This window comes from Elgaria multicarinata, chromosome 3 (genome assembly GCF_023053635.1).
Source record: "Elgaria multicarinata webbii isolate HBS135686 ecotype San Diego chromosome 3, rElgMul1.1.pri, whole genome shotgun sequence".
NCBI classification, from domain to species: Eukaryota; Metazoa; Chordata; class Lepidosauria; order Squamata; family Anguidae; genus Elgaria; species Elgaria multicarinata.
This window is the reverse complement of record NC_086173.1, coordinates 28,883,325-28,910,874: the sequence shown is the minus strand read 5'-3', so window position 1 is coordinate 28,910,874 and position 27,550 is coordinate 28,883,325. Positions and strand designations below refer to the sequence as shown.

The 27,550-nt window shown below is 50.1% G+C and overlaps 1 protein-coding gene across 4 annotated transcripts in view; it reads right to left on the bottom strand.

Moving 5' to 3' along the window:
* PRPF40B (pre-mRNA processing factor 40 homolog B) overlaps positions 1-27,140 on the bottom strand; it is a 37,093-nt gene extending 9,953 nt beyond the window's left edge. For 3 of the 4 annotated variants that reach the window (XM_063119768.1, XM_063119771.1, XM_063119770.1), the window contains exons 1-20: positions 27,076-27,140; positions 23,049-23,141; positions 21,710-21,859; positions 21,542-21,622; positions 20,087-20,114; positions 18,875-18,900; positions 17,713-17,790; positions 16,581-16,691; positions 15,375-15,495; positions 15,241-15,271; positions 14,457-14,624; positions 13,794-13,896; positions 12,419-12,483; positions 11,984-12,148; positions 10,307-10,415; positions 9,129-9,279; positions 6,296-6,429; positions 4,195-4,309; positions 3,045-3,136; positions 1,542-1,658 (exon numbers count right to left, since the gene is read on the bottom strand). In XM_063119768.1, coding sequence (XP_062975838.1) covers positions 1,542-1,658; positions 3,045-3,136; positions 4,195-4,309; positions 6,296-6,429; positions 9,129-9,279; positions 10,307-10,415; positions 11,984-12,148; positions 12,419-12,483; positions 13,794-13,896; positions 14,457-14,624; positions 15,241-15,271; positions 15,375-15,495; positions 16,581-16,691; positions 17,713-17,790; positions 18,875-18,900; positions 20,087-20,114; positions 21,542-21,622; positions 21,710-21,859; positions 23,049-23,141; positions 27,076-27,078 — 1,941 coding nt within the window. In that variant the 5' untranslated portion in view covers positions 27,079-27,140. The remainder of the gene's footprint in view (positions 1-1,541; positions 1,659-3,044; positions 3,137-4,194; positions 4,310-6,295; positions 6,430-9,128; positions 9,280-10,306; positions 10,416-11,983; positions 12,149-12,418; positions 12,484-13,793; positions 13,897-14,456; positions 14,625-15,240; positions 15,272-15,374; positions 15,496-16,580; positions 16,692-17,712; positions 17,791-18,874; positions 18,901-20,086; positions 20,115-21,541; positions 21,623-21,709; positions 21,860-23,048; positions 23,142-27,075) is intronic. The other variant, XM_063119769.1, reaches the window with a different exon arrangement.
* Positions 27,141-27,550: the final 410 nt, after the last annotated feature.

Here is a 27,550-nt window from a genome sequence, read left to right as displayed (position 1 = left end):
TCACTGTCTGGGCCAGAGCGAGAGGCAGGTGAACAAGCCTGCTGCAAGGGTGACGAGGAGGAGCAACTCCAGGGGGCTCGTCTCAGTGGGGCCCCGCTGGGAGGTGGGCCCTGGGCAGGGACTCTGCCGGAGGAGAATCGTCAACGTAACAGTCTTTTAGCATTTAAGAAAGCTATAAAGACTGATCTCTTCCCGCAGGCCTATCCAGTGGAATTTTAGGATGCTTTTAGTATGTTTTTAGGCAGTTTTAACAACGTATACTATGTTTTGATTAATGTTTTATGTATTTTATACTTGTTGTTGTTCCCTGCCTCGATCAGAATGAAGAGGCGGGTTAGAAATAATTTTTATTATTATTATTATAATTATTATTATTGATGCTGGCTCTCCTCCTAACCCCTCCATCGCAACCACAGAAGAATCCTCCCTGGGTGCAGTTCAGCATTCTCTTCCCCAAAGCATCCGGCCAAGGCACCGTCCCTTGGGGCGCTCACAAACGGGCTGAAAACGACAGCCCGTCCCTCTAGTTTGCCCCCAGTGTTCCCTGCTCGACTGCCCTGAACAGTGAGGTCCCATTTACTCTACTTTGGCCCAGAGCTGTTGGCAGATCTCCCCCTCCGTGTGCTTGTCTGGTGATCTTTTTCAAAACCTGCCTCAGCCCCTGGCCGCCACCTCTTGTCGCTCCTTGAGGCAAAGCTGGGGAAGGGTTCCTGACGTCTCCTTGTGGGGAGAAGCCCTTTCTCCTGTCTGTCCTGAACGTGCTGCCACTTCACACAGCATTCCCCAACCTGGTGCCCTCCAGATATTTTGGACTACAACTCCCAGGATTCCTGGCCATTGCAGGGTGGGGCCGATGGGAGTTGGTCCAAGCCATCTGGAGAGCACCATGTTCCAGAAGGCCGGCTTAGCATCTTCACTGGCTGGCCCCTAAAGCCCTAGTACAGGGGGTAGAAGCCAAGGGCCAAATCCTGGCCTCAAGGGTCTCTGCAGAAAGGCACGCCCCCTTCCATTGGCCACTCCCACTTCCCTCCAGCCACCAATTGTTTTGTAGTTTCCTAACTTTGGGGTAGGTTCCCCCCTTGCTCATTCTTAAAAGTTGAAATGCCTCTCTTAAGGCTTAGATACTGACAGTAACAGCTTTAAGTTTTAAAATGCTGGGATTTTGGGGATTTTGGCCACCTTCCTTTTGCACTTGGCCCCACCCCCTTTTGCCCTCAGCCCCGCCCACCACTGGGATGCAAGCCCCCAAAAGCTTCTCCAAAACAGAACTCAGTCCCTCAAACTTAACGAGGTTCTGCTCTTCTGCCCTAGAATTATTGAAAGAGAGAGCGGGAAAATATCCAGCAAGCTATAAGGTATCCCTTTTACCCTCCACTGTTCTGAATGAACAATTATCTAGAGTTACTGGGGAGTTAGGAAGCGTACCGAAGAAGCCCATGGGGTCCTGCCTCCCAGACCGATTCCCGGCTAGAAAGCCCCCACCCCACCGGCCCCCTGGCCTCGGCCCTTACCGACTGCCCGCTGATCCCTGCCCCACTCACACTGTTGAAAGTCAGCTTGATGTTGCCGGCGTCCAGCGTGGCGGCACGCTTGTCAAAACTGATGATGTGGGCGAAGTCTTCAAAGGTTGTATTTACTTCCACGCTGAAGCTCCGGTCCTAACCAGGGAAGAAGCGATGGGGGGAAAGAAGAAGGAAAGACATGGCTAGAAATTCCCCGTGTTGCCTTCTGAGCTATGCAAAAACAGCAAGGGCCACAGGAGAGAAAAAGGAGCGTCCCACTCACTCCTGAGATGCATCGGTGACAGCCTGCAGGCTTGGTCTTTTCATCAAGCCTAGTAAACTTCTTTTTTCTTGATGTCCAGCCTGAAGATTACTTCTGGCTGAAACCTGGCTCAATACTGTGCGTCACTTTGCTATCAGGGATGGGGAACACACGGCCCTCCAGTTGTTGTTGGGCTGCAAGTCCCATCATCCCTTATCATTAACTATGCTGGCTAGGGCTGATGGGATCTGAGGTCCAACAAAAGCTGTTGGCCACCCATTCCCCACCCATTTTAGCTGGCGTTAATAAAAGGCAGAACACCGGTGGCTTTCGTAATTGATCCACACAGCTACTGTGGACCAATTTTATTCATGCTCCAAGTTGTTCCCAATGGCGATGAATTTCATGCTGGCTGATTTATCTTCTGGAGGGTGGGGTTTTCACACCAATCTTAACCCTAAGAATCTTTTTTTTTAAATTCAGAAAAGTAACATTGGCCTGAGGTCAACGATGTATTTCTTCCTTTGAGGAAACTGGTATAAATATTAAAACATGGCAGATTTTCTGCTCCACAACAACAAAAAAGGCCACTATGGATTCATTGCCAGCCTAAGACATTTTGCTGCCTGAGGAAGAAAAGCAAGTGCTTCTGCTGTGGCCCGTCCACCCAAGCCAAAGTTTCCAAGGCTGGCCAAGTTATTTTGGCACAAGCGCCTCTCCCTGGCCATAAAAATAAAAATACATTAAGAGCTCAATCCTGTGCACATTTAGACAGAAAAAATTCTACAATTCCCAGCATTGTAGGACTCTCCTCAGAACTTTTGTAGGACTTTTTTTTCTGTCTAACCATGCATCAGATTGCGCCTTCAGTAATTAACAAACTGCTTCCCTTTCAGGACAGCCAAAATCATCTGCTTAGGGGAACAACCTCACATTGTCTACCAGCAAATTGCAGGCAAATTTGCAGGTAGAAGGCTGCTGATTTCATGTCAATTTCACTCCTGAGAATCACCTTTTAAAATTCAGAATAAGCGAAATTGACATCCAGTAGAACAGAACAATGTCCTTTTCGCTTTAAATGTGAAACTGACATAAGTATTATTTCAAACTTGGCAGATTTTCTGCTTGGCGAAAAAGAGGACCTTTCAAACGGCACTACGGATTCACTGCCAAGAGAAGGAACTCATGGCCACTGGGACTCAAGGGACAGAGCTCTCGAACGGAAAGGGCTTGGAGGTGTCGTTCTCTGAGAGCCCCTCCAGCGCCCCCTCTCGCCGCACCTTAAGAATATCCTTGATGATCTTCTTTTCATCGTGGAACCGGGCCTTCAGATCTTCCACATAGAACTTAAAAAGGTCCAAGGGGGTGGAGCCTGTGGGCAGAAGAGCAGAAGAACACGCCCCCTCTCAAGTGCCTTCCTTCTCCCCCAAGAAAGTTACTTGACCACGGTGGTTTTCAAACAGCCCTGGAGTTCCTCAGATGTTTATCAGGGGCCCATCAATGAGAATAAGCAGTAAACGGCAGACAAAGTTCCTGGGAGGGCAAATTGCCCACCACTCCAAAGCTCTCCTTGGGATTTCCAGCGGCAGGAGAATGGGGTGCGTATTCTACAGCACACCCTTGGTTTGAGTTGGGCGGGGTGCAGAACTGAAGGGCCCAAATCCGTTTCGGGTAAGTGTTGGGAGGCCACACTCCAGTGGTGGGCGGGGCCAAGAGCACCAGCATATTCAACCTTAAAGCTCTTACTGCCAGTAACTAAGCTTTAGGAGAGGCATTTTAAGCTTTTAGAACTTGGGTTGGGTGGGGAACTGCACAAAAACTGGGAAACCACCAAACCATCAGTGGTGTCGGGGGAAAGGGGGTGGGAGACACCAGACGGGCAGTTTGGCCCATGGGACTGAGTTCTGCACCCCCTCAGTTAGAGTTATCATGAAGCCCAACAGGCCCAGATGGAATAAGGTTGGAGTGGCCTTAAAAACCCTGAGTGAGCCCAACGCCTAGCCAAGATCCGACTAAGCCATCTCTTCCTTCCAGTCACTGTTTCATACCACACTTTGTGTTTGCAAAAAGTGCTTTGTAAACCCAGCCACACTGACACGCGTTAACTTCCCACAGGAGCAGGACTGCGAACATTCTGACAGCTTTGTTCCCTGAGTGACTGGGACACCTTCACAGCACACCAGCTCAACCAAGCAGGGGTCAGGAGTGGCCTGCAATATAGAGATGTACCCGCCCCTCTGGAATGGAGGGCCCTAACTACAGTGCAACCTGGCTTGCCCACCTTCTGCTCCACGTGAGGATTTACCCCCAAATGCCACCCATAAAGAAGCATCATTTCATTCATTCATACATTCCTGGAAGGCCCGTTTCTGATGGAAAGAGCAGGGTGGGGGTGGGTGGGGAGAGGGTTCCTGCCCACTGGCTGCTTACCAGGCTGGCCCAACATGTTGGCAAAGCGTCTGTCAGTGCTGAGGGAGGGGTACAGCTCCATCCATGTGGACATGGAGTGTAGGCGCCCGCATTCGTGAAGCTCGTCCAAGAAGGCCTGAGCAAGAAGCAGCCTGGTTATTCTACGATAGAGCGAGAGAGATCGGGGAGTCAGCCCCTCTCCCGTTCACAAGCCCTGCCAGGGGGGCCACATGCCCCAAAGCAGGCCCTGAATCCCACATCTTCCTCGGCATCCATAGTTCATACTGGGGGCTGTTTCAGACCTCTTCCCCCAGAGGTTTGCTAGAAACGAGGAAAATTCAGGTAAAAGCAGGGCAGTGCATATGCTGCAATCCATGGGTACACAGAAAAAGCAGTGAATCTGGCATTTGGGTGCACCATAGAATTGAGAACTGCGGCTTCTTCTTTTTAAACCCCCCACAAAGGTCTAGTTTTTAGACCTTATGACTGTAGAGACATGCTTGAATGAGTGAAGGCAAATCTCAGGATTTGCCCCCAACGACTGGAAATCTTATTCAGAAAGATGCTAGTGTGTCCGATTTCCCCAGGCATTCCTCACCCTGTGAAGCATATCCTATAAGGGCTAAAAAAATAGCTTTCTAAAAACAAAAAAACAAAGTTCTTATTCTACGCTCAGTACTACATTTGGTGCTTTTTGTGTACTCACAAGGAGCCACACCTTACAACCTGGTTATTATGTTTCCTACATCCCCCCCACCCCCCAAGAGACCCCACTGGCCAGTTTTGCTCCAATAGTATTTATTGAGTGATTGAATGTATACACCGCTCTCCATAAAATAAAAGGGTTTACAAATTAAAATTAAAATACAAAGCCCACACTATAATAAAACAATACTATGAAAACCCTAAATAATTCAATCAGCCAGTAAATAATAAATACAATAATACTGTTGAGACAAAACAAGACAACTCTTAAAGAACATCAAAAAGACTGTAAGGGCGAAGTGGTGCATCTTAGGTAGCCAGTAAAACTGAACTACTGAAGATGGAATCCACCCTAAAGCATCCCTGACAGATGGTTGTCCGGCGTTCAAGAGGCAGCTGGACAACCATCTGTCAGGGATGCTTTTGGGTGGATTCCTGCATTGAGCAGGGGGTTGGACTCGATGTAGGCCCCTTCCAACTCTGCTAGTCTATGATTCTATGCCAGATGTGCCTCTGAAGGCAGGGAATTCCATAATGGGGGTGCCACAACCAAGAGGGCACTTTCTCCTGGCATTGCCCATAGGATCTAAAAGCTCTGGAAGGCTGGGCTGGTACACATCAGGAGAGGCGCTCCGACCACTTCTGGGCCCCAAGCCACTTGAGGCCTTCTATGATACCTTGAAGTAGGATCAGAAGCAAATGGGCAGCCAGTGCAGATCACTGAGGATCGGTGTAACATGACTCCAGCTCTGCATGGCACAGAGCAGCAGCATTCTTCTCCAGCTAAAGCCTCCGAACTGTCCTCAAGGGCAGCCCGAGGTAGAGTGCATTACAGTAGTCTAGTACAATATGCCATACTGCCTCTGACTTTACTGGGAATGTGGATGCCACTCACTTCTTTTGCCCAGTGATTTTCTGATCCATTCATCATCAAATGATGAGCAACCAAAACACTATGTCAAAGGTGCAAAACATGCAGCCTGCTATGCCGTTTCTGGAGTCCGGCCAGCCTCCCTGTCCCTCCCTGCATCTGCCACTGAAAAAATCCTGGTGCCACTGCCTGGGATTTCTCTTGCTAGCAAGTTAACCCCCTTCCTTATCTCTGATTGGAGGTACATTCCTGTGCGCACGAGCACACACTGCCGAAGGTGGCCCCTGGGGCCAAAAAGGTTGTGCACCCCTGCACCAGGAGATGCGCTTGAGATGATAAATGGGATTCGAACACAGAACCAAGGACGTTGCTTTATACTGGTCAGACCAGGGGCTCTCTAGATCCTTTTAACTAGAGATGCCAGGGATGGAACCCAATGCCTTCTGCGCCCAAGTCATGCGCAGCTCTACTGCTGAACTACAATCCCCCCCCATCAGCTTGACCCACTGGCCATGCCTCCTGGCTCAAGGCCCCAGCTGCAGATACCTGGAAAGCCTCCCTGTTCTTGCGCTGCTGGCGCCTCTCTCGCAGGCGCCCGCGCTCCCGCTCCTCCTCCTCCTCTCTTTCCAGCGTCCGGATGTGTTCCTCAAAGCAGATGAGGGCATCCTCTTTGTCCATGTCTGAAAGAGGCAGAAGCAGGAGGGACCCGAGCTCAGCTGGGCAGCAAACCAACATGGCACATGGGAGAAGAGCGCAAGCTGTTATTTCAGGCAGCCAGGGGCCAGGCAATGGCAGAGGGCAACAGGGTGGGGAGGGGAGACACTCCTCATTTCTGGTCGGGGCTAAGTGGGTTCCAGTTGTGGGGAGGCACGTTGGGGGGAAAGCCCAGAGGCCAGGACCCCCAAGTGCGACTCCTGCCCAGGACCAGGGTTTCGTGACTTCTGGATGGTCACACAATAGCAAACGATTTGGGCCAAATGTCCAAACCAAGAGAATTCATTTGTTAGGAGGAAGCAAGCCGTATTCAGTTGGCTTTAGGGCTTTGTTTTATTTTATGAGTAACAGATATAAATTTAGATATTAGTAGACCTATGGAGCTTTTCTGTCTTACAAAATGGACAAGCTTTCTCCTAATTTGCAAGGGTTTTTTCTTGTTGGTATGACCTGTTTATACTTGCTTGCTTTTAATATATATGTACATATAATTATTGTTAACAAATGTTTATTTTTTAAAAACAACAACCCAGTGGGCCTGTTCAGAAGACACATTAAACCCTGCTGGTTAAAGCTTTTAGTTAAGCAGCAGGGTTACAGGTGTCTCGCACGCGATGCGTTTTGTTCAACCCTGCTCACTCACTAACCCCATTCGGACCGTCTGCAGCAGGGTTAGCGGCTCCAACTGTGGCTTAAAGTGTTGTGTGTGCCAGCACGGCTTATGGTTAGTGCTAACCTCAGAGAATCACAGTTTCGCTAACCACAGATCCTGAAGTGGCATCTGAACAGGCCCAGTCTGGACTAAGAAAGGTAGATTCTGTACCCCTGAAAATGCAAATTAAGTACCTTTGCATGCAAATTAAGTATTGAAAGTATGCAAATTAAGTACATTTAAAAAATATTTGTATATCTGTTTTTAACATTCATTGTTTTTAACTTTTGTAAACCGCCCAGAGAGCTTTGGCTATGGGGCGGTATATAAATGTGATAAATAAATAAAATAAATATTCACCTATTAGGATCAACTTTTCAACTTTTCCTTGCTTTGGCTAGTCTAATAGGGCAGTGGGCAGAGATGGGGGTGAGATAAGGGAAGAAAAGTGCCATGCAAGGCACTGGAGCGCGGTTCACTAGAAACACAGCCTCACCCCACAGCCTATGGCTTTTGAATTCCACTAGGTATCGCTAACATGTTATTCTCCAAAGCCTTAAGGCAGGGCTGTGAAACTTCAGGGGGCAGGGGGCTATTTTTGCTCCACTGGACCCTCCCCCCCCCATGAACCATCCCAGACTGCACTCCTTGGGGTGCCTGGTGGGAGGGGGGGAAATCAGCATCCAATCTCTATGGTGCGCTAAAAGGGTCAAATTTGGCTTCTTCTCTAAGCTTTGACTCATTTCACACTCAGTAGCACTAAAATCACTAGGTTCCCCCCCCCCTGTAAAATTCGGTAACATAGGGGGCCAACTGGGTGGCAGGGGGGGGACACACAGGTGGCCTGCATATCGCCCATCCCTGCCATAAGAAATAAAAATATGTGCGTGTGTTAACCAAGGCTGAGATATTCAGCTTCCGTTTCTGTGCACGTATGATGTGATCGTGGAACTGCAGAATATACCCAGCCCTGGCCAAAATGAGCCATGTGAGCATGTAAAAAGGGGCAGATAATGAGTCAGACTATCAAAAAGGTCAGTGTGTTAAAAGCAGCGGTCTAATTTCAGATCATCCAAGGTCCAGGCCCTCCCTGTGAACACATCCACACTTTCCACCCCACCCACCCCTGGCTACACAGTACATCAGCACTTCCCACTGTAGGAAGAACCCATACTAACCCCATGGTGACGGCGTGGAAAAGGCCACAACCATCACTCTCTTCAGTGTTTGACAGAGGACTAGCCATTTAATCCTGCAAGTATCCTGGACTCTAGGAGACCTGGGTTCAAATCCCAGCTCTGCCATAGGTTCCTCACTCAGGCTCTAAAGGATGGGGGTAACAGAAACCTCCCTCACCAGAGTGTTGTGAGGGCAGAAGCAATAAGGGACCATAGAGCGCTCACTGCACATCAAAAATGCTTAGAGAAATGACCAACTGTGGTAGAAACAGCAGCAGCAGCACTGGGTGCAACATGATCACAAAGGTTGGTTATATATTGGCAGGGCTGTGAATACTCTGTACCGAACTGGGGAGTGGGGGCAGGGGGGCAGGCGGTACCTGCACCAAGGAAAGCTGAATTGTGCAACTTGCAAATATATTCTGTACAATAGATTCTGGTTTTGCTAGTCATATGGTGGGCAGGGGGAGGATTTTGCTGGGGCCCAAATCCCCATCCCTTGACTACTGGAATTCCTTCTCCAACCCTCTCCACCCGACCTAGTTTGTGCAATTTCACCAGTCGTAGCTTACACACCTATCTTAAGGGCTAGAAACTTGGCTTTCTTTTTTCACACTGAAAAAAACCTGGAAGGCTGAGGTTCTTGCATTGCGCCCCACACAATTCCGAGCCTCTTGGGCATGCTAAGCCACACACAGAGCCTCGTGAGGTTCCTCGGGTTCAGGAACTTTGCTCTGGGAGGGGAGAGAGCAAGGCTGCAGGTCGGGAGGTGGGGGGAAAGATAAAGAGGAGGGACAGGGGCAACGGGGGGGAGGGGGGCTGAAAGGCGCCTCACTTTGCAGGTCCTCGTCCTCGGCGAAGCTGGGGTTGTCCATCAGGTACTGCTGGGCCTCAGACCAGGTGGTCTGGAAGCTGACGCGGCTCATGTTGTCCAGGATGCTCTTCAGCGCTAGGATGTTCCTCTTCCGCAGCTGCTTGGCATGCTCCTGGGGGTGGTGGCAGGGGACAGTGTTGGGGCCGGCTCCCCTCCCAGCCGAGCAACATTCCAGGTTTTCTATCCCCGAGCTTAATGGTTATGAGCATTGGGGAAGTGAGAGCAGGAGCAATAAGAGGGAGCGGCTAGATCAGGGGTGAAGGCCACCTGCGGCTCTCCAGGTATTTGGGACTACAACTCCCTTAATCCATGACCAGTGAGCACGCTGGCTGGGGCTGATGGGAGCAGCAGCTCAAAACACCTAGAGGGCACCAAGGGTAACATTCAGACTAAGTCCTACTCAGAGTAGACCTACTGAAATGAATGAAAACTAAGTTAGTCCTGACTAGGGTGACCATATGAAAAGGAGGACAGGGCTCCTGTATCTTTAACAGTTGCACAGAAAAGGGAATTTCAGCAGGTGTCATTTGTATATATGGAGAACCTGGTGAAATTCCCTCTTCATCACCACAATTAAAGGTGCAGGAGCTATACTAGAGTGACCAGATTTAAAAGAGGGCAGGGCACCTGCAGCTTTAACTGTTGTGATGAAGAGGGAATTTCACCAGGTTCCCCATATATACAAATGACACCTGCTGAAATTTCCTTTTCAATACAACTGTTAAAGGTACAGGAGCCTTGTCCTCCTTTTCATATGGTCACCCTAGTCCTGACAACAACAACAATAATAATACATTTTATTTTGTCTATGGCACAAAGGCCGTTACAATCACAACAATAAAACAAGATGTCAGGGAACGAAAGGTCATATAAAAGCACCAGACTGGGAGAAGAGGCTAAGATTTTTTTAAAAAAATAATTCATATAGCCCCTAGCGACAATAATAACAAAAGATTATAGCAGGTGGTTAGTCCTGACTAACTTAGGTCCCATTCATTTCAGTAGGTCTACTCTGAGTAGGACTTACAGTGGACTTTAACCCAGGTGACCTATATTTGGCCTAGTTTCCATTCATTGCGATGGATGAACCCGCCGTTAACCCTTGGCTCACACGCTCATATCGAATCTAATTTTTTCACCTTTTCTTTCTTGGCCAGGAAAAAGAGAACATCGTCGTAGATCTCCTTGCGATCACGCTCCGGCACCACCGCCCACACTTCCAGCTCCCCAAACATCTGCTCAGCTTTCCTGGTGGGGGGAAAGAGGGGGAGGGACAGGAAGCAAGCCAGGGGTCGGTGTGTGTGTGTGTGTGTGTGTGTGTGTGTGTGTGTGTGTGAGAGAGAGAGAGAGAGAGAGAGAGAGAGAGAGAGAGAGAGAGAGGTCACTGCAGGGAGGCTGAGGGGCTACATGAGAGCACTGAAGATAAAGGATGTGAGAGGAGTACATGGACGCCTAATGATGCAGGCGCATGCATCCACATCCATGACAACCAAGCTAGATTTTCCTCTCCGTTTTTATCTAGAGAAAACAGGACTGTAGAACGGCACTGAGGCCTAGAGCCGAGGACACAGCCTTGCGAGACAGTGCCTGCTTGGGTCTCTTCAGGCACCGATGGGAACAGGGGCATGAACCATTGACCCCTGTGATAGGCTGGCAGTACGGGGCCTCTGGATTGGCAGGGCTTGCCATAAACACAAGGGAGTTGGCGTTCTGCCTTCACCTGGTCAACAGAGCAGAGAAGTAGCATCGGTTTGCTGAGTGCCAGGTTTCCACTTATCTGGCACTGGTGACTCGAACTCAAGCTCCCCACCCTCAGCAATGCACTACAGGGCCTGAACTGGACACCCCCCCCCCTCCACTCCAATTTGGCCAAAAGCCCAACGCAAGAGGGGCCTCCTCAACGCCCTGTTCCTGGGCTCAGGAAATCCCTTCCAAGGGAAGCCAGGCTAGCTCCATCTTTGTTGCCCTTCAGCCGGCAGGCAGAGACATTCTTATTCAGGCAGGCTCCTGGTGCCGAAGCTAATGCACTGCTGTGCTCGGTTTTAATCTTGTGGTTGCTGATATTTCCTTCTTCTGGGTGCTTTCTCTTTGATGAGCTTTAATATTTCAAGTATCACTACAGTTGAATCTGTATTTTACTGACAGCCGCCATGAGCACTGTCTTGAGTGGAAAGGCAGGACAGGATGTGAATGGACTAAATACATGAATAAACAAATAAACCTGAAGGGCAGTTAAACCTCAGCCCTGTGGGCCAAACCCGGCCCACCATAGTTCCCAACCTGGTACCCAGATGGCTCCACCCTCTTCCCCGTGACCACCTAACATTTGGTGGTTTACAGCTTTGCATATCTCCGCCCCCGCCCAATCCTAAGGGGTCGAAATGCCCCTCCTAAGGCCTAGCTCCTGGCAGAAAGAGCTTGAAGTTAAAATAGGCTGGTGTTTTAGCCACACCCCCTCTGCCTTTCACCTGGCCCCATTTTGCCTTCGCCTCCCACAACAACTGGAACGCACAAGAGTTTCACCCAAACTGAATTTGGCCTCTCAGGCTGAAAGGGTTTCAACGTCCCTGAAATAAACTGCTCTTGATGCAATCCGCTACCTACGCAAGCACTGACCAACACATTCCGTTCCCCGTCAAGGCAGACCCCCAAACAGGGCCAAGAAGAAAATTGCACCACCCGTTCCCATCACCTCAGAGAAGCATGAGGGTCAGTTCCTGCCCTTCCACCCGGCCAGGAAAGGGTGGAACCCAGGCACACAGGTCCCCAGGCACCAAGGCGGCTGGCCCTCCGCTGCCGACCGTGATCCCCTCTACCTGTAGCGGGTGGTGGAGCTCATCTTGCTGTGCTGCTCCAGGAAGCGCTGCAGCTCTTCCTTGGCCTCCTTGGCCCGGAGCCGGGCCTCCTCCTTCTCCTCCTTGTCCCGCTGGGCCTTGTAGGCGTTGAAAGCCTGCTTCTTCTCGCTCAGTTTGGGCAGGGCACTGGGGCACACAGTGCAAGGTCAAGAGTTTGTACCCGTGGGCAAAGGGTATGGGAAAAGGCAGGGAGCAGAAGGTCTAGCTGCCGGAAGGGGGTGGGTGGATAGGGGAATCCCAGCTGCACAGCAGGCTGGGTGAAATGAAATCTAGCCATTTCTATCATGGGGGGGCGGCGGGGAGTCAGGTGCAGGAATTGGGCCGAACTGCAAGCTGGGGGCCACATCTGAGAGGGGTGGGTGGGAGGGGTCCCCATGCACCAGTGTAGGACTGTACCTGAACCGCGGGTCGTTGCTAATGAGCTTCATGGCCTGCTCCCACGACGCGCTTGCTGGGACACCCTGGAGCCAGAGAACAGGGGGAGTTTCAACGAAGACGGCACCCCCATCCTCCTGGTGCACACCCCGTCTCAGGACCAGGTGACACCCCAGGTGGGCAGACACCAGGCTAGCAAGATCCGCTTGATTTTTTATACTATCACCCTGAGATTCAGCAACGGGTGCCGGGGAGGAAGACACACAGTAAGGAATGAAAGAAATCTCAGCCCGGGGATTTGTTTTTGAGTACAGCACCGAACTCGCAGGCCATCCACACAAAACTCCCACTATCCCAAGCTTTCGTTCATTTCAGCAGTATAATGTGAGGTGCAGGGAAGTTGCTGTAAGGGATGGGTGAATGGAACTGGGGCTGGTCTGTCTTTTAACGTCTTAATTTTATTATTATGGTTCATAGGAAGAGGGAGATAAGCGGCCCAGCTGCATGGGGGAGAATGTTGCAACCAGGAACCGCCTGAGGCATGTCCGCTTGGCCTTGAGAGACATTAACATCTCAGGCAGAGGTGTGAAAGATCTACGTATGAAAAGCCAAGGGGAGGGGGGAAGGAGTTGGAGAAAAGAAACAATAAAGTATACTTTGTGGGGGGAGTTCAGCGCGACTGGCTGACTCCAAAGCTGGGTGATGTATGAACTGTAGTTTTTAGGCTTGCTTTTTCTGGGTTCTTATATATATGCATGTTTTAATAGTTTTTAGTATGCTAATCCCATGTAACCTACCCGTTTCCAAATAAATGGTCCTAAACCTCAAAATTGTGAGCTGTGAGCGTGTAGGGAAATTGTTATCCCTCCAAAGAGAGGGATAACAATTTCCCTACAGAGCGTTTGTTCTGGGGATCTGTGCTCAATCCAGTCTAAGGGCCAGCTTTTGCTGGTGCGTGCTTCCTTTACAGTTGCTTTGTCGCATTTTGTCATTTGGGGAGTTGGAAATCATTGTTGATCTGCTGCAAATACCCCAGAGATCTATCAGTAGATCCAGATCTTCTGTCCACACCTGGTTTACACCATCAGAAGAATCAAGTGCCAATGGGTTTGTTTCTTTTCCAGACTACATGTTTGCTCCTCTCCCCAATTCTTTGCATGAAAAAAAATCCACACCTCCCAGGGAGAAGGGTTCAGCTAATACGCTATTTTTGTATGCACAAGTAAAGTTCCTCCACCCTCAAGAAACCTTCCCCCTCCCTCCCATCAACCCAAAGTGATACAGCCCAGAAACCACCCCCAGCACCACCCCCACCCCCACTTAATTCTAGAGGTTGTACAAACTGGCCGTGATTCCCAGGAAGAATCTAGTCTTCTGGCCGTCCCCTGGTCAGTACCTTGTCTTTCAGCAGCTCCTTAAAAGCTTGCTTGGCTTCTTCCTTGTTGCTCCAGGCGTTGCCAGCGCCACGATCTTCCTCATCTCTCCGGACAGGATCACAACTGGCCCAGGAAAAGCAAAGTGTGATGGACAGAGCATGCCCTAACACAGCCTGCGCCTAGCAAGCCGCCTGGTCACCAGAGGCGACCAAGAATTCCATGTAGGCAAGAGAACGGACTGATCTCTCCATTCCTTCGTTGCCGGTTCACCCGGAGTCCGTGCTGGCTCTGAAGGAAGGAGGCCTGAACCTTATCGCTGGCCCCCAGCCTGTTCAGTAGACTTTTTAAAAAACTAATCTGTTAATTGCTGCTATCCCATGCTGCCATACTGGCCAGAAGAGAGGGGGCTTCCCTTCCTCCATGGCCAGCGGGAAGCACAAACTACTAGCCACTTAGCAGGCTACCAAAAATAAATAAATAAATTGCAGGCTAGTTCCTTTAGTAAGCTTATTTGCAAAGCTGTAATGAAAAGCAAGGGTACCTTTGAGCTTGGGAGCATGACTTCTGGGATTTACAGAGAAATCACTGGGTTGTTTGCTGCTGCCATGGCAAATTTGGCAGTGGCGGGAACCACAAAAAAGGCCGGGGGGGGGGGCGCTGCGTCTGCCATCCCTGTCCCTCACCTGCTTGTGACCTCCTCCTCAGCTATAGCAGGGCCCCCCTCGGTGCCTGGCGTCTCCCGTCCTTCGAGGCCTCCAGTGCCTTCCGTGTCTGAGGTGGCTGCCGATGATGGACTGGGACTGGCCGGGCCAGACAACGGGGTCTCCGGCTGCTGAGGCTGCTGTTGCCTCCTGGGGAAGGGAAGGAGACCGTGGCTGGGAATGCTTTGCACCCGGACCAAAACAAACAGACATTAGCTGTTTTGCACAATTCATTCTTGCCTTCCACCATATGGGGCTCTTCCCCTCCCTGACCCCTCAAGAATTAGTGGCGGGAAAAGAGAACAAAGTATGCTGCGTGAGGCTGAGGAAATAAAAGAGAGGTGGAGCGGGAGCTCTGCCGAGCCTTGAAGTCTCAACTCCAACGGCTCAAAATCCTGCCCGGCCTTCCCTTTGGAGTTCTGATGAAGTGCTGAATATTTTCTCAACACAGGCCAGAAAAGACGCTTCCCACCCTCACTTTTTTTTACATGCACTTTTTCAAAGCACGGAGGCTGAGGCGAGGGGGAGGCTGAATTCTCCACCAGATTCAGCAATGCTGTGGCGGGATAGAATAAGCGGAGTCCTCAAAAAGGACAGGCCGGCACCTAGCTGAGCCCAGGAAGGAAAAGCGCCTGACCGCTGACAGCCGCCTTTAGCCTCCCTTCCATCTCCCAGTCCCCTCAGGAAAAGGTACGACATATCTGCCTTGCTTCCCTGCTCCTCCACCAGGCCTTCCTGCGTGTGACCCTTCTCCGTGGGGACTTACTCTGCGTCCTCTTCTTCTTCCTTGATCAGTGCTGAGGAAACAAAAGGCAGGGGTGGTTACCACGGTGACGTCTGGATTAGGTGGCTCCCACCCACCCCTGGCTTTATCGCGCCCCGGCCACCGGAGACTCTCACCCTCAATGTCATCGAGCTCACGGGGCCGGGTCCAGCGTGACTCCTTGCTCTGAGTGTTGTAGTAATAGGGCTTCCCGGTCTCCGAGCGGTACTCACGCCAGGGGCAGCGCGACAACAAGAGCTGAAGGGGCAGGAAAAGGAAGTTGCGAACGCGTCAGGGAGTGGGGAGAATGCTCCTAGATCACTCAGTGGACGCAGGGAGTCAGAAGGGGCCTTGGAGGTCATCTAGTCCAACCCCCTGCTCAAGGCAGGCTCTGCCCTGCAGGGTGCACTACTGCATCCCTGGCGGATGGCTGTTCAGCCTCCGCTTCAATGCCTCCCGCGAAAGAGAGCCCACCCCCTCCTGATGGGAATCTGTTCCTCTGCTGAACAGCTCTTGCCATTAGGAAGTTTCTCCTAACGTTTAGCCCAAATCTGCTCCCCTGCCATTTCCACCCCTTGGTTCTAGTCCTGCCCTGTGCTGCAACAAAATCAGGGGAGCCTCCAGACAGAGAGCACCGCAAATTAGAAGGACTTTGTGCAGCAGTCCCAGCATTTTTTCTTAACGCATTTTCTGTGATAAGTAAAAGGACAGAAGCAATGATAGGAAAACACAGGAGAGTTCCGGGTGGAACACAAGGACGTTTGGATCCCCTGTGAAATTCTGTGAAGCAAGCAGGGCAACAGCACCATAAAAGCCTCGTCTGGAAGCAACCCAAGTCTGCGCCAACAGCTTCATGACAGCCTTTCAGGTCTCTGAAGACATATATCAGGTCTCCCCCCTTGATCTCCTTTTCTCCAGCCTAAAGCATACCCAGCACCTTCAACTGTTCTTCCCAGGATTTGGTTTCCCAGCCTTGCTCCCATCCTGGTCACCCTCCTCTATTTTACCCTACCCTGTGCCTGTTTGGTGCATTCTCTTCCCCTTCTTATTGTTTTATTATGATTTTATCAGAATGTAAGCCTATGCGGCAGGGTTTTGCTATTTTATTGTTTTACTTTGTACAGCACCATGTACATTGATGGCGCTATATAAATAAATAATAATAATAACCTTCAAATAATTATTGGAAGCACAGTAACGATCACACCTTTCTCTTGGGCCCGATTCTGAGAAAACCCACACAGGGTGGCTCTCTCTGGCCAAGAAAGAAATGGGTGAAGGGCAAGAAATCTATGCTTGGTATCTTACTTGCCCCTCCGCCCAAAGGCAGCTCAGGATCTCACCTCTGCCTTGGACTTCAGATCATCTGGCTTTTCCCAACTTGATTGTTTGGTTTCAGAATTGTAGTAATAAACACGCCCATCAGGAGCCCTGTGCTCACTCCATGCAGGCTTCTGAGAAGAGAGAGATGAGAGAGAGAGAGAGAGAGAGAGAGATGACCTTCAGGGAAGGGATGAGACTAGTTCCTTTTGCATAGATTGAGTGGTGGGTATATTCTACTATCACACCAACCTAAAACAGAAGCTTAAAGAACACAGAATCCTGTGTGTTGAGAATATCAGCTTCCATTTAAAAAATAAAAAATAAAGAACAAGTTTCTAGTCCCTAAGGCAAGGATGGGGAATGTGTGGCCCCGTCACTCTACTGGCTATGCTGGCTAGGGCTGATGCAAATGGCAATCCTGAGCATGTTTAGATTGGAGAATGCAGAGCTGGCTGGAGAATGCTGACAGCCATAGGACTTTTTTCTGTGTACCCATGCATAGGATTGGGCCCAAGCATGTGAGTAACATCGGGGTGGGGGTGGGAATCTCATAAGCCAGGACGGTTGGGGAAGGGTTGCAGAGTAAAATTTCCCGTAATCAAAGGGGTGGATACGTTATTGCTCTGCTTAGTTATTTAACCCTTCTTAGGACCACTGGAAAAATATGCAAAAAAGAGAAAAGCAAAAAAAGGAACAGCGGGAGCAACAGCAAACACACTGCATTCTGCCTACTCTGCAGCAGTTATAAAAGTTGCGAAGTTCCTTGGTGCAGATTTTTTCTTTGACTTCTTTAGCCTTGAAAATATAAAAACCCACTGGATCTTCCTGACCCACCTGCTTCTTCATTAACAGTTTTGCCTTCTGAGAAAGGAGCACTTTGCGATCAGCGACGCCCACCATGGCAGCCATTTTGTGAGAGTACCCACGACATTCTCAAAAGTTCCAAATGCGCCCGCCAGCCCCAAAGGTTGGGACCCCCTGGTCAATTCAGGCTCACTGCCACACATCCTGTGAACTGTTTTTCCTGGACTGGTGCGAGGGCAGGCAGGCCGCTGTCCTACCTGCACCCAAAGTCACGAATTGGCCTGCACCACCTCAGCCACCCTCGTGTTCCCTGTGATTTGCTGATGCCTTGCATCACAGGCAGTTTACCTTCCGACCTGTGTCCAATACCACGGAGCCACCAATAATCATGTTCTGTTGCATGGCAGCGGTCAATGGATTTGGGATCTGCGACAAGGAAAAAAATGAGAGCAAGAAGAGGAGAAAGTCAATCTTAGATCTTGATAACAGGAGGGAGGGAAGGGCGCTTGGCTCAGCGCTTATCCCCAGCTGACTTATTTCCTTTGTGTGATCCTCCTACACATCCCTGAAAGGCAGGAATATCCAACCCCCACAAGATCTAGATTAGGCGGAAAGGAGCCAGGGCTTGCTAGAAAGGCATAGCAGTGCTGTCATGTACGGCTTTAACCAGAGATATTTGGACTGTGTGTGACTGTGTGTGCTAGGTATGTATGCTAACAATGGAAAGAGGAAGCCCATGTTTCATTCCCTGCCCCAAGTGAGCTTTGGTCATTCCATTTCTGCGGAAAATTAAATTAAATTAAAAGATGAAGGGTTTTTTGGTTTCATTTCCACTGCAACCCCTTAGTTCAGTAACTGCCAAACCAATGCACCATGAAAGATACATCAATTAAAGAAAGGAAAGCTCATGTGAACCACAAGTGCTCATTCACAGAGGAAGCTCCTCGCTGTGTCTCCGTTTGAGTTATGGCTCAAGCCTGGGCTCCTTCCAATCATCCTCCATTGTGGGTGGATGATTTTGACAGGTCTCTGTGACTGGATCATGTGATCTCTCCCAATGCAGAAAAGCAGCATCAGAAGAGCAGGCCTGTTACTTCACCGCAGGAGTCACTACTCTGGATTGCCTCCTTCCAGTGACTACTTCCAGAGCCTGGGTAATTCCTACAATTTACACGGTCTAAAAATAATCCTTTTTCAGATATAAGAGTAAAGTGTGCCTGCCATTTTAATTCATTTAAAAAACAACCGCCACCATTTGGAAAACCTTGGGTGGGCAAGTTGAGGACTTCCAGATTTTCTTTTCTTTTTTAGCCTACAACTCCCATGATATCTTACTACTGGTTATGCTGGATAAGTCTGCTGGGAGTTGTAGGCCAAAACATCTAGAAAGGCACAAACTGCCCACCTCTGCTTGAGACGGACTGACTGCTAAGAGGAAACTTTATGTTAAAAACGGACTCCCCACTCCTCAAAAAAGCACATCTGGAGAGGCGCTGAGCTAGTAACTCACCACAGGGGCTGCCTGGGTCACAGGGGCTGCAAAACAAGACAGCAGAGATTAGGAAGAGATGTGGCTGCAGCCCAAGGATCCTCTCATAGGGAGAAGTGTGGAGGCCAAAGGCGCGGGGTCGGCAACTTGGCTCCCTTCCAGATGGTTTGGACAACAACTCCCATCAGCCCCAGACAGCACAGCCAATGGTCAGGGATTATGGGAGCTGTAGTCCAAAGCCCCTGGAGGACATTGGGTTGCCTACCCTTGCCAGGTAGGATGGCTTAGGGCTGAAGAGGGTGATATTTCCCGGAGCCCATGTCACTGTTTCTATCATGGGTAACAAGGGACGGGTGGGAAGCAACGTGCATGAAGAACCATCTCATCTAGACTGGCGTCTGCTGATAAGCACTGCCAAGTTCGGTGTCATCGTCCCCGCCCCTTGGTTAAAGGTTCTGTGCCTTTAAGGCTGTGTGGCAGGCAGCGATCCAGCAGGTGCAGCTTTTCCATCGCAGCGCCCCTCCAAGCGTCCATCACATAGAAGAAGAAATAACTGGCATGGTTTTGTACAGACCGTGCCCCCTCTGGAGGGCTCCTTTTTGGAGTCCCCTGAACCGAACACTGCAGACCCTCTGCCTGCACCGAGGGAACTTGGAGAAGATCAGAAGGTCCTGGGCCCTCCGGGATGACGGCAGTTGCACTTTCCCCTCCAGACACACTTAGTCCCCTCTTGGACCCAGAGGCAGACGCCGAGTGGCTGCCTAGCCCCAGGAAGCAGGTGATGTTTCACCCAAAGGTGCAGGCTCGGCTGTCTACCAGAAACAGAAGTGGCTGCCCGAGAAGTAAGGACTCCTCATGAGTAAAGATATGCTCAGGAGCAAGTCTTTACTCACGGGAAGGCCATTCCTCAGGCCCGCAGCTGTACTCTGGTTGAGGTTCTGAAGGCTCAGGCTTAAAAAACTTCAGTTCCCCAGAACAGGATCCTGGAGTGACGTTTGTGCAACACTTCCCAGACTCCTGCCTTGTCTCCACGTTGCTCTTCTCTGCACCTTCCTGTGCTTGGACCTTGGACTGCCTGCCAACCTTGCCTTTGGAAGTGACCCTGGCTAAATCCCTGGAACTCGGTCCCAGCACCTCCATAAGCGGGATGCTGTATCAGACTTTTCTCTCGCAGATGGAGCTCCTGATCTGGATGCACCCGAAGTATACTCACACATCCACTGGGATACTCACCATTGGATGGGTCTGTCGCAGGAGCTGCCTGTCAAAGAGAAATTGGAGCTAAATCCAGGGCTTTTGACCTGGCTCCCTCCATAACTGGAGGAAATTCTTGTGCCTTCCGCCACCCCCACCCCCATGCAACCACTATGTAGCTAAAATAGCTTGTCAGGGTGATTTGGAGCGGAGAAGTGGCAGGTGAGGAAAGGGTTAAGATGCATGTATATGTACATATATGCGCAGGCGCACCCCTCACTTCTCAGAATGAATTGCGCTCTGTTAAAGCAATGTTAACTCTTGATAAAAACAGGGCACTTCTATATTTTGTTGCCTCAGTTTGTCAGCCTGAGTAAGGCCCGAATGCATTCATCACCGCTGTCTATGTTAATCTTGTTCCCCAGACACTCAAGCGACATCAAAGGCCAACAAACGCTGCCTCACTCTCATGTGCCGTGCTGATAACATGACCCACAGTTTGGCAACCCCTGTGGCCACCATCTGGAAAATCCCCAGCTCATGTGTCGGCTTCATAGCAAAGGGAAGAGACCCATTTCAGGGGCCACCATGCTCTAAATGAAGACCCTGCGCTTTGGGCTGCTTTCCCCTCTAAAGTACAGCTAGGGAGGAGGCACAGCGCAGCACCAGAGAGGCAGGCAGGAACTAAGCCTGACCCTGAAGCCCGTGGGCCAAATTTGGCCTACCTAGGATTTCAATCCAGCTCTCTGGGTTCTCCAGACATAGGAGGATCTTGAACAGTTGCATAGAAAAGGGAATTTCAGCAGGTGTCACTTGTATGCATGCAGCACCTGGTGACATTCCCTCTTCATCACAACAGTTAAAGCTGCAGGAGCCCTGCCCTCTTTTGTATCTGGTCACTCTAGTATAGCTCCTGCAGCTTTATCTGTTGTGATGAAGAGGGAATTTCACCAGGTGCTGCATGCATACAAATGACACCTGCTGAAATCCCGCTTTTCTATGCAACTGTTAAAGATACAGGAGCCAGGTCCTCCTTTCCATAGGGTCACCCTATCCAGATGGACACACTCCAATCCTCTGGCTCACCCTTTTTTCTCTGACTGCTGACTGTTCGGCAGCTTCCTGCTCTCCTACGGTTCCCTTTCTCAGCACACACACCAACATTTTAAATGGCTGAAATGCCTCTCCTAAGGCTTAGTAACTAGCAGTAAAAGCTTCAAGCTAAAATAGGCTGGGTTTGGCTCTGCCCTCTTTACCTTTCTCCCTGCCCCCTTTTGCCTTCAGCCCCGCCCACCACTGGAATGCAGCCCCTGAGAGCTTTTCTGAAATGGAATCCGGCCCTCAGTTTGGAAGAGGTTCCCCACCCCTGCTCTTTGCTTTAGCCAAGACCAAGAGGCCCTTCTGCTCCTATCCAGCCATGCCACCATGTGTCGGGCAAGGCACCTGTGCCCTTCACTCCACTCCCCTGAATCACTGCCCCTTCCAGATACTCACTCCTCCAGAGACAGGAACTGGCCCAGCTGGCACCCCTGGCATTATCATCCCGGGCAGCATTGGTGGCACCATTGTGGGCATCTGGAGGCAAAAGAGGAGGCAAGGCCACACTCGTTATAGAAGCAAGGGGACAAAAAGACACAGAAAGGCTCTGTGAATGGGTCTTACCTGTCCCAGGGGTGGTGGTCCAGGCATTGGTGGGATCAGTGGTGGAGGTGGCATCATGCCTGGGGGCATGGGTGGCATAGGGGGTGGCCGCGGTCCCATTGGGGGCAATCCCATTGGAGGGAATGGGGGTGGTATCCCAGGAGGAGGCATCTAGGAGCGAAAAGAGAGAAAGAGACACACATATACATAGTATATTCCCTGTCACATGTTCCCAAGGTAGGTGCCAACAAACAGAGAATACCCTGAGCCACTCTCAAGTAGAAATGAATGGGGGTGATAGTAAAAAGGGAATGCCTTCCCAGGAATCCTCCCCCCACCCACCCAGCCACAGCAGCATCACACTTCAAATGATAGTGGGTTGGATCCAGACTTAGTCATACTCAGAGCAGACCCAGTGAAACTAATGGGCCTTTAGACTCTTACGTCTCATTGATTTCAATGGGTCTATAAGTATGACTAAGTCTGGATCTAACCCAGTGTGTATGCACACACATGTAAAATACTACTACAGACATGGGCAACTGACAGGCTATAGACCAGATAATGGTCTCCAGTCTATGTTTTATGGTTTATCTTTGGTCTCTGGCGGGTGTGTCAAAATGAAGCTTTGCTGTGCGCAGGTCTTCTCCCACTGGAGAGAGGACACAGGTAGGAGCATTCCCCCAGCTGGGATGCTTTGTCTGTGGGGAGATAACAGCTGCCGTTCTTCCAGGAGATACAGCATCTCCAGCCACTGACTCAATCAAGAGTACAAGGGTGCAACGCAGGTGAGCATCCAACATGAACACAAAAAGAGAGAATATTTACAACAGATTGTCATTGCCATCAGCAGTGGTGACTGTGTTTATAGCAAAGGCAACCTGCTGAAAATTGTTTTTGCGGGCATTGTTACAACCCCTTGAAGAAGCCTAATGAAAAGCAAGAGGCCGAAACGTGTCAGGCTTTTCTCCAATAAATTTGTTTATAGCATCCTGAGACTATTCTCTGCAAACACACGCAGAGAACCTAGGCCCTGGGCGATGTGCCGGATGGACCTTCTACCAGGTGGGTCAGCCAGGACCCAAAGGACACTAAGGGATGTAGCCCCACAGCCCGATGGCCCAAAGAGTGCTGGGGAGTGGTTTATCCAGCTCCCCACCCTAGTTGAGATGCAAATGCACCCTCACGTCACTTTCACATATATCCCAAATCCAAAACGTGTCCCGATGCACTCTTCATCAGTCCCCTATAACACCACCAGCCCCATACATACATACATGCATTCACTGTGCTGCACAGGGCCAGGCAACTGGGGTGCTGCTAAACATGCTGTAATTAAGCTGGGGAACAATGAACTTACAAAGGGAGGCGGCAGGATGGGTGGTGGCGGTGGGGCAGGGGGAAATGGGGCCGGTTGCCCAGGCGGAGGGCCACTGCCCGAATCTGGAGCTGACTGCAAAGAGAGACAGAGTAAATTGAGGGGGGGACATAGAGAGAGATAAGGATTGCATTTCGTGTTGGGGAGGAAAAACACAGCTGGGATGTAGGTGGGGAAAAATCCCCCTCAGCCAACAACCTAACCCAACTCCTTCAACCTAACCCAACTTCTCCAACCTGGTGGTCTTCAGACTACAATTCTCATAATCCCTGACTATTGGCCATGCAGTCTGGGACTGATGGGAGTTGTAGTCCAAAAACATCTGGAGGGCACCTGATCTAATTTCTCAGGCAACCCAGGGAGGCTGAAATGCCACTCTTGAGCTTCAGGAGAGACACCAAGGGGTGGCTAATGCGCATGCACGTACCCCCAAACACCCCAAATTTTCAACTACCCTATTTGATCTCTTTTGAGTCACAGCATATTTCCAATGTGGAGAACAAAATCCACACTCCCCTAATCGTTGTCTTTGCCACTCCTTCACTCCCCAAACTTTTTTTTCCTGGAGTCGCTCCTATTGAGTGTGTTGGCAGGTTGTGTGTGTTTGTGTACACATTTCTGTATAAATACATACACAGGGGAAAAATCACATCTGTAGGCATTGACACATGTTGGAAATACCCCCACCCTACAAAACATTCCTCGGTTTCAGCACCACTTTTTCAAAACTACAGGTGAAAAACTGCCCAGAAATTCTATTGACAAAGAGACTCATTCTGCAAGTGTGAAGCATCAGCCCAGGAAAACAACAGGCAGGTTCCCCTCCGAGGAAAGTATCTATGACAAACAAAATGCTTTGCAGAAGGGCAGAGTCTGGAGGGCCCAGCCCTGAGAACAGGGGTCTGATGAAGGTGAGCGGTTGTGCTGTGTATGGGTGTCGTCCTTTCTGTGTTCCTCTGGCATTCCCTCCCCTAGGTGTAGAGTTTAGCATGGAAACCATGAAGATAGGAAACTGCAACCCTCCGGTGCACCATAGCTAAACACTCCAGGAGAACACCAGAAAAGCCCTGCTAGGTTAGACCGAAGGTCCATCTCGTCCACCATCCTGTATCCTTCAACAACCTGGCAGATGTTTCCAGAAGCTCACAAGCAAAGTATAAATGATGACAGTCCACCTTTGGTGCTTGTGCAGCTGGTCATCACAGGTGTACACAGGGATTCCCTTGATCTATCATGGTTAACAGCCATGCATAGACCTTTTCTCCTCAAATTTGTCTAATTTGTGGGTGGGGACCTTGCAGCCTTCTAGATGTTGTTGGACTCCCATCAGTCCCACCCAACATGGCAAATGGTCAGAGATATGCGTGTTGTAGTGCAACAACATCTGGAGTTATTTCACCAATATTAGTAACATGATTGTCTCATTCTGCATTGAATTTCCTTTTGACCTCACTGTTTACAAGCTTTCCCTCCACCCCACCCCTGTACTGTATATGAACCTGAAACTCTCCATAATACTTCATGCATCTGATGAAATGGGCTGTAGTCCATGAAAGCCAGAATAAACGTGTTCGTCAGTAAGATGCCACAACAGATTAACACAGCTACCCTCTAGAAACATCAGGAGGACTACAGTCTCCACACCCCTGAGTCCTAATTCTTTTTTTAAAAAAATACCCCACCAAGTAAGAGTGGTCGCCCCTACAATGTGTGGTAGTGAGTTCCCTAGGTCAATTTTATATTAGGTGAAAAAGTAATTCCTCCTGGTAGTCCTCTTGAACCTACTGCCCACTGGGTGATCCCAAGCTCTTGTAATGTGTGAGGTTTTTTCCGGTCTGCACCGTTCCTAATTCCAAAAATCCCCATCACGTCTCCCCTTAGTCAGATCATTTCCAAATGACAAACCAGCAAGTGCTTTAGTCCAGGGGAAGGCAACAGGAGATGGAGAAGACTGTGAGTAGAGATGGAGATATAAGGAATTTATCTGGGGATGAGCAGTGATGTTTGCTGATCAATAGCATCATATCTGGAGAATGTCTCTCCTACATAAATCAAGGCACCAAACTGGGAAAGGGCTGTCGCTAGGGAGAGGGGTGGGGAAGGAGCCAAATCTGAATGGTCCTCTTGAATAATTGAGCTAGAGGAAATCCCCCCCCCCGCCTCAGTGTGGGTACATAGCATCTAGCTCGTTCCAGCCTCAAATTATTACCATAAATGAGAATGCAGAAAGCTGCCTTAAACCAAGATGGACCATTGGTCCATCTAGCCCAATATTCTGCCCTTAACCATTTTGTGGTTAAGCAGCATGGTTTAGCGTGTTTTCTGAACCAGGCCTCTGACTGGCAACAATTCCCCACAATCGCAGACAGCGTCTGAACCTGCAAAGCATGCACGCTATCACTGAGCGAGGGCCCTTTCTTTCATGCATGGCCTGGGAGATTGGTTTAAGACTGGAATTTAAAACCAGGATCCAAGGGATTTCTAAGCCTCTTGCACGACTTATTCTACTACAATCTATAGGGATTTATTTCTATATAATTTCAACTTTCTCTTCTCTCTCCTCTATGGGTGACATCAGGGAGCAAGCTTGCTGCCGTCTTTGCCTTTGGGAATGTTTTGCTAAACTACTACCCTGGTGCGATTTCCCCATACGTAGGTGAGACACAAAGCCCAGTCCACTGGTCTTCATGGCATTTTGGATCTCACTGGCTCTGGAGCAGTCTTGTTTAGCGTTTGCATGTATATCCATGTAGATTTGTGCATGCCTACTGGTGTCCCTTTGTCCACACATTTGTGTCTGCATCTACAGATTTATCTGCACTGTCCATCTGCAAGTACACCATCCACAAATACACCTTTCTACATATGCTTAGGATTTGCATATTTATACGACTGTGACCCCGTTCAGAAGACACCTTAAACCACAGCTTTAACCACGGTGACTATAGCAAAAAGGCTTATTCACTGCGGTTGAAACCATGGTTTAAGGTGTCTTCTGAACATGGCATGGCTTTCTGGCTTAACCACCGTGGTTAAAACCATGGTTTAAAGTATATTCTGAATGGGGCCTATGATACACATACATATTAGCTGCATGCGGTGTATATTTAAAGATCTGAACATTAATATGCATATAAATACAGAGGTATCTGTCTCTTAGCGGGTGTGTGTGTGTTTGAGCCCATCCCTGCATGCACACCTCAGAGTGTGCCTGTAATTTCATGTGCACATGTACATGCGTCTAATTTCTTGCTGTGCACTTGCTCCCACTGGCACTGGAGTGTTTCATGCGTAGGTGTAGATGAGACAGCCGACATGGTGCAGCAAACAGTGCGCTGGGTTTGGCTGTGGGAGACTCAGGTTCAGATTTCTGCTCAGCCATGAAACTCGGTGGGTGGCCTCGGGGGGGGGGCGGGGGAATGCTCTCATCAACTCAACCTCCTCCTTTACCCTTGTGATCTTCAAACTAGGCAAGGGATATTGTTAGCCCAGGTTCAGCCCTAGGGATAAAGCTGGAGCTAAAAACTAACGTGTGTTTTATGCGTGCACCTATTCACACATACGCACACGGGGGTTGCACATGTGCATTCCACGTACTGCGTGCACCTGTACCGATCTGGCTGCTTTTTTTTTTTTTTTTTGGGTACAGTGCACGCATCTGTGTCTGTTTGTACAAACCAAGATGCCTCATCATCCCAGCTACCCGCCTTCTTGTCGGCTCCCGGGCCTCCTCCCGGTTGCTTCCAAAGGACTCCATCCACCCCCTCCCACCGAAGTGCTCAAAAGGAGACTCCAGCAACGGAGCAAGACGGAGGCAGGCACGAAAACGTCCCCCCATCCGTGCAGAAGATGGAGAGGAACGTGGCCCGCGGGCGATGGAGGCGTCCCGCAGCCCTCTCCCTCCCTTGGAAGCTCCGATCGTGCACAGGCACACGCACCCCTCCGCCCCCGAACCCATCTCCGCCCCGGATCTTCGGGGGAGGGGGAATAACAAAGCGGCAGACATTACCATGGCCGAGCCTCGGATCAGCTGGGCGTGCAGGCGGGCAGCTCAGCCCACCCGGCAGTAAGGGCGGCCGCGATTGGTGGAGGAGGATGGAGGGAAGGAGGGAGGGGAGCGGGAGGGAGAGGCGCGCAGGGAGCCCCTTTCCACAGCCAAGTCCTGGGGGCGAGAAGGGGACGGTGGTGCTAACAGCCACTCAGCAAGGGAGGGCAGAACCATGAGATGCAATGAGCCCAGCATCATCCAAACAGGAAGGCTGGTTTCAGCGCCAGGGCACAAGCTTTCTGCGACACCAGAAGAAAAAATAAAAAGGAGTGCCTCTGAGCATGTGCAGAAATGCATGCGGGACGCACGCGCGCGCACACATACATACATACCGGTTCCCTGTTGTTCCAACATCAATGATACCGTAGTCATATAATACCAAAGTAAGGGAAGCCAATCTTCACCGCTGCAGCATGCCGCATTTTAAGTGATACAG